This window comes from Silene latifolia, chromosome X (genome assembly GCF_048544455.1).
Source record: "Silene latifolia isolate original U9 population chromosome X, ASM4854445v1, whole genome shotgun sequence".
In the NCBI taxonomy this organism is placed as follows: Eukaryota; Viridiplantae; Streptophyta; class Magnoliopsida; order Caryophyllales; family Caryophyllaceae; genus Silene; species Silene latifolia.
Window position 1 is genome coordinate 246680198 of NC_133537.1, and position 6638 is coordinate 246686835.

General features: G+C 40.0%; 1 protein-coding gene across 1 annotated transcript; it reads left to right on the plus strand.

The window, feature by feature from the left end:
- The first annotated feature begins 1296 nt into the window (after positions 1-1296).
- Positions 1297-3052, plus strand: LOC141619888 (uncharacterized). The gene is made up of 5 exons (XM_074436905.1): positions 1297-2146; positions 2198-2252; positions 2540-2656; positions 2775-2787; positions 2975-3052. Exons 1-5 carry the CDS (start codon positions 1297-1299, stop codon positions 3050-3052), a joined length of 1113 nt encoding a protein of 370 aa, XP_074293006.1.
- The last annotated feature ends 3586 nt before the right edge of the window (positions 3053-6638 follow it).

Sequence of the window (6638 nt, forward strand, 5' to 3'; positions counted from 1 at the left end):
AAACTCTACCCTAACCTTATTCAACCTTGTGCAGAATCCACCCAAGACAATTGGCGCCCACCGTGGGGCATCTAGGTCATTAGTATCTTTTTTTCCTTTCACACAAAAAATCCAAAAAACAAAGAAACTAGCAAAAACATGTCTCAACCAACCATAGAAGAACAATTGACTGCTGCATCACAAAAAATAACAGACCTACAGGCTAACATCTTGCAACTTAAATAATCTGAGTCAACCTTGAAACAAAAATTAGAGAAATCAAAGGGATCAGGCTCCAAAATCCAGCTAGGAACCCCATTCTCATCGATTATCAAGCACTTTGATTTCTTTAGTTTTGGGAGTCCAAGTGGTGTAAAAAACATGATCAACATTGATGAAGAGACCCCCAAAGATGATAAAGCTGATGAAATAGGAGCAACCGTCATGATGGCAATAGTCCAGGAAATCATGAAGCTCAATGAAAAATTCCAAAAAATACCTCGAGTCCCTGACAGCATGGAGGAAGCTGCCCATGAAAGCTATGCTGACTCGCCTTTTATAGACGAGATAACTAAATTAGATCTTCCCAAGAAATTTGTGATTCCATCCATGAGGACCTATTATGGGACCTCAGATTCACAAAACCAAGTGGCCTTCTACAAGCAAAAAATATTGGTTGCATCTATTCCCAGCGAATTTAGGCAGGTTTGCATGTGCAAAGGATTTGGAACAACACTGATCGGTCCTTCATTGCAGTGGTATATCAACCTGCCAAATGGAAGTATCAGATCCTCTGCTGACCTGATCAACACATTCAACCGACAGTTCGCAAGTAGCAGGGAGTTGGAGAAACGTTCCAGTGAACTGTACAAGATTACCCATAAACCAGATGAGACCCTCAAAGTCTTCCTTGCTAGATTCAACAAGGAGAAAGTGTCAATTCCCAGGTGTGACGTTGGAACAGCAGTGGAAGCATTCAGGCAGGGATTACTACCTAATAGTGATCTTTATGGTGAGCTGACCAAGTACCCCTGTCATTCCTTCGAAGATGTCCAGGCAGAGACCCTTGCCTATATCAGGCTAGAGGAAGACAAGATTTACAAGGTTGGAGGATCCTGCAATGCAAAATATTATGACAAACCGAATAGGAGAAGCACTAGTAGGGGAAATAACTATATGAGTGGTCCATATACTAGGCCCGATCAGGCAGAAGTCAACCTAGAACAAGAACAACAAGGTAAGGCTAAAGTTCATCCGCCTATCTTTGAAGATAACTTCTGCGTTGACATTGCAGGTTTGATCTAGCGACTAGACAACATGGGACCAGTGGTCAGGTGGCCCAGAAAGTCAGACAACCCAAATTTAAGGAAGGACCATACCAAGTGGTGTGAATTTGACATGGATATAGGGAATACAACGGAGGATTACTTTACTCTCAGGAAAGAAGTGGCATACCTGTTAAAGGTAGGATACCTCAAAGATCTGATCAAGGCCAGAGGCAGGAATGAAGATCCTGGCAAAGTCAACCCAGAGCAAAAGCAAAAATGCAATATCCCTCCACCACCTCCAATCTATAAAGTAAAATTCATAAATGGCGGATCAGAGATTTGTGGCCTGACCAGTTCAGCAGCAAAAACGATAGCCAAGACTCCTCAAACTAAGTCGCCTTGTAAGCCTAGCAACATACCACCTATCACGTTCGGTGACTGTGATCTGGTAGGCATCCTTGACCTACATCATGATGGCCTGGTGATCTCCATGCAAGTTGGAACTGCAAACGTAAGGAGAATCTTGGTAGACAGAGGTAGCTCAGTGAACCTGATCATGCTAGACATACTCAAAGCCATGAAGATCAGCGAGGATCAAATCACCAAGAAATCCAGTGTCTTGGTAGGGTTTAGCGGTGAGACAAAGAATTCATTAGGAGAGATCTATCTCCCTACCTATGCTGAAAGCGTTGCATCTTATGAAAGATTTGGAGTTCTAGACTGTCTATCCTCCTACAGTGTCATTCTGGGAAGGCCCTGGATTCATAATGTCAAAGCTGTCCCCTATACTTATCATCAGTGTATCAAGATACTAACAGACTGGGGAGTAGGAACCATCAAAGGTGAGCATAAGTCAGCCCAGGAATGCTATACAGAAGCCCTAAAGCCATCCAAGGCAGGTAAGTCCCTCGCATAACAATTATCGTACCTTGTCAGGAGCACATATGTAGCACCACATAGGATGGAAACAGATCAGATAATCCTCAACCCTGAGTATCTTGAAAGGTATGTTCTAGTTGGCTCTGACGCTCCTGATTTAGTCAGGCCCGAATTAGTGAGTTTTCTTAAAAATAAATCTTCCTGTTTTGCTTGGTCTCATTTTGATATGACTGGAATTAGTGCTAATGTCATTACCCATAAACTCAATATTTACACATCTTTCAAGCATGTACAAAAGAAAAGACGAAAATTTGCACCAGAAAGAAACGCCATTATCAATGAAGAAGTGGACAAGCTCCTAGATATAGGCATGATCAGGGAATTAATGTACCTTGAATGGCTTGCAAACGTAGTGGTAATGGAAAAGTTCCGTTCCCTCTTCCACATATTGATGCCATGGTAGATGCAACGACAGGACATAAGATGCTCACATTCATGGACGCTTCCAGTGGATTTAATCAGATAAAGATGTACCCTGCTTGTTTTATCCGTATTTTGCGCAGGGCTGGAAATATGACCGGGGTAGAATAATATGGGGGTTAACTAGTATTATCCTATTTTGATGTTATCATGATTGTACCTTTGCAGGGTTGATTATAACGTAAGTAGAAACAAACGTAAATATAATAAACAATAAAAGAGAACATGACACAAAGATTTATACGTGGAAAACCCTTTAATTGGAAAAAAAACCACGGGCACCAAGCCAGGAGAGGTTTCACTATAATATTTGGAGAATATAAGTATGATAATGATAATGCTTGTAATATTCTCTACGTATTTTGTAGCTTGTAGTTTGTATGTTTGTGAGAGATAATGTAGAATGTGTTGTGTATGTTCTTCATCGAATGTTCCATGATCCATGAGCTTTTCCTTGTCTTCTATATATAGTGATTCTTGGATGGTAAAAACTCCTTGGTAATTATTCTCCATTAAAGGCAAAGATTCTCTCTTAATTGCTTCATTAATTGCCCTCTTAAATGCGGTCTTGATTGCTCCATAATTGTGCATTAATGCCTATTAATGCTCCCTCTTTATGACCAAATATTCATCATTAATATGATCTTAATTACCATATTTAAGTGGTAGTAATCTTATATAATTATCCATGACTTAGTCAAATGTTGGCCTTACATTTGACCGTTGTCCTCTCATGCCTGGTGCCAGGCTCGAGCTACCCTGACGATCCTACCCTGAATGTCAGGCCAGGGTTGAACTTGATTCTGAAGATGATGCGGGAGTCTAGGCTCAGCGACTAGTGCCAAACTTGGGCTACCCTAGCGATCCTACCCTGAGCGTTAGGCTAGAGTAGAATTCTATCCTGTCAGTAGTGCAAAATTCCAGGCACAATAATTGCCCCTTATCTCCTTATTATCGTTGGGTCAGGCCAATAATAAGGAGATAACCTTCTCTTTTCTTCTTTAGTTAACTTCTCCAAGACGATTCAGCGTGCTTCATCATTAAGAAAACGGCTAGTTGCAGTAAACCCCAATTTTTACTGTCTATAAATAACTTCTTTTCTACATGCTTTATTTTTCACCAAAAACCGATTAACTCTCTGAAAATTTTTCGAATTTATTCTTTAACATTCATTGTAAAAACCCAGAAAACACCCAAAAAATCTTTATCATGGTTACTAAGAAAAAATCCACCAGGGGTGCTGTTACTCCCAGCATTCCAACGGTTCCTAATCACGTCGAAGCAACTTCTGAAAATCAACCCATCATTCTTGGAGATGCATCCTCTATTCCAGCTGTTTATACGGTCACCATCTTCTGCAAAAAAATTGAGTTTAAGCCAACGATGGCTCTCGATGAACAACACTCTTTTCTTAAACCTGAGTTTGAAAATTTTTTGAAGGATAAAGGTATCATTCCTGCTGATTCTGACGTATGGATTCCTGAAAATTCTCCCATCAGTGCGGACTGGCTATATATTTATCAGGACCAACTCGGTTGGGCCTGACCTGGCGTATCTCAATTATGATGCTTGTATCGCTGGTAAGTATCCTGCAACTTTTGTCTGTCCTGCACATATTTTGTTAGTTTAAAGTAAAGCAAGACATATTTTAACAGGATATACCTCTTTTTTAGTGAATGATTGACTGTCCAATAGTTATTATCCCTCTGAAAGGGTAACTACTTTCCTGGCAATTCCTCTTACGGAGAGGTCGTGGCCATTCTGCTGCGGGGTGGAATGTTTTCTTCGTTGTTTGGAGGCTGAAGGCTCCTAAGCATGTTAAGGCTATTGGGGTTTCAACTTCTGACAGCAAGACTTTCTTTTCTCTGATATTTTTCATTTGTGTTTTTAATGTGGTGCTTTTGTAACACCCTCATTCTCCAAGTGCCTTACCAGGACCACTTAAGGCATGTGAATGCTACCATCTCGGTTACCCAAGGCAATTTATACCAAATAGACAATAAAGAAACATACTCCCTCCCAATCACTATAATGTTCCCTCGTTCCCGAAACGGATTATTCAACTAATGTTCCTCTTTTTATTTTTAGAAACTTTTACTTTTATTTTATTCATTCCTCTCTCCTATCACCAAACCATACACAACTCTTTTACTCCTATTTTATTACTTTCCTTTATGTTTTGGCCCCACAATTTTTTATGTAACTACTAATAATTCATCCCACTCTTCAATCACCAACCCCAGAAAACTCTTTTATTCCTATTTTAATACTTTTCCTAAAGTATTGTGCTAAAACCAAATGGGAAGATTATGATAAATGGGAAGCGGATTACCAGCTATAGCAGTCTATAGACTGACCTACATGGTCTATAGACTGTCAGAATGCTTCTCCACATTGTAGCCTTATTCAGATGGCTATATCTCGAGTTCTATATCGGATAATTGAGTGATTTCAATCGGAGGTGAAATATTATCCTCTTAGCTTTCCAACGCCACATAGAACGCCTGATTTGACCAATTAACGAAGAAATGGCAGCTGTTTTAAGATCGGTGCGCGCTGAAGAATTTATCAGAAGTTACTGTACAGCACCTGTGGTCGATCGACTGGTCTCATTGGTCGATCGACCACCCCACGAGCTGACGCGCAAATTAAAAGACGAGGAAGCCCATTGTAATTAGGTTTAGGAATAGGTTACGTTATTTTTCCTATATAACGTAACTTTACCTGCTGCTTGACAGAGCTATCATTCATTAGCTTAGTTAATTTCAGTTCCTATAATACATTAGTTATTCGTAGTTAGAATTCTCAATAAAGTTCGTACTTTGCTTTCGGATTCATCTTGTTCCTTTGCTTCGGTAATGCTAATCTTTTAATTCCTATATTGCTATTTCGTTTCAGTAGTTTTAATTCTTGCTAGATAGAATCCCAAAGCCCTAGTTATAGTTTTATGTGAATTTATTCATCAATTATTTCAATTATGCAATTATTTATGCCTATTATCAAATTAGTTCTTGTTATTTGCGTAAGTATGAGTAGCTAAACACCCCTTGCTAAGATGTAGGGGATCTATGGCGTAGATGGCATTAGAATAGGTGTGACTCTGCATTAGGGCTTGGTCGATCGACTGGCTTAACTAGTCGACCGACTGAGCCGGTTGGTCGATCGATGGGGTAGCTGGTCGATCGATCGACTTCGTCGGTCCGATTAGCACCGTATAAATCGTTAAGTGCAATATTTAACAATGAGACCGAGAGGAGACTTGTTAGATGCTTAGTTTTGACCAACCCATAGATCGAAAGATAGGGAAGGACATTAATTAACGAGTTGAGACGACTAAATTGCTGAGATCGAGAGATAATGTATTTTAGGCTTTAGGAATCACTTTTCAGGGCGAGAGCTAGCATTAGTGAGACTTAGGGACTAGTAGCATAGGCCGAAAGGAGCTACTAGTTAACTTGGACCGAGAGGACTTGTTTTACCCATCCTCCACGGCTGTATTTCGGACTTACCTAGGATTTTTTGCCATCGCAGCTATAATGAACCGACCGTCTTAGCATTTCTTTTATCATTGTTTACATCTTTTGCTATTATTATTCGTTTATTTAGTTTATGTTATTAGATTTAGTTATAATTCACATCAAAACCCCCCATCACTGTTACCACTAGCTTCTGTTAGTTCTAATAGGTTTTATAAATATTTTTTTGGTGCACACAACGACAGGCATCAAATTTTGGCGCCGTTGCCGGGGAGGCAGCGCTAGTTTTAGTTGTTTTTAATTTTAGTCTTTCTTTCTTTAGCCTCAGGGAACTTCGGTTCCTTGAGACCGTTCTCATGTTTCATATTCAGAGTTTTCCACAGAAAGAGGATGAAATCTTTGGTGCTTATTTAGCTAGAGTTTGGGAGTTTATTGAGCCCAGACGAGATGCCTTTTCTGATCTCCAAGTATGTTGCGCTATTTTCTGGCATATGAATGACCTTACGCGAGCATACCTCGAGTCTATAGGTAAGTGGGATTTCGAAGGAATCCCCGT

Coding starts and splice junctions, on each gene's coding strand:
- LOC141619888 (XM_074436905.1), top strand. CDS start 1,297: ATGGGACCAGTGGTCAGGTGGCCCAGAAAGTCAGACAACCCAAATTTA. Junction 2,147..2,197: donor CCTAAAGCCATCCAAGGCAG/GTAAGTCCCTCG, acceptor GCACATATGTAG/CACCACATAGGATGGAAACA. Junction 2,253..2,539: donor AACCCTGAGTATCTTGAAAG/GTATGTTCTAGT, acceptor TTGCAAACGTAG/TGGTAATGGAAAAGTTCCGT.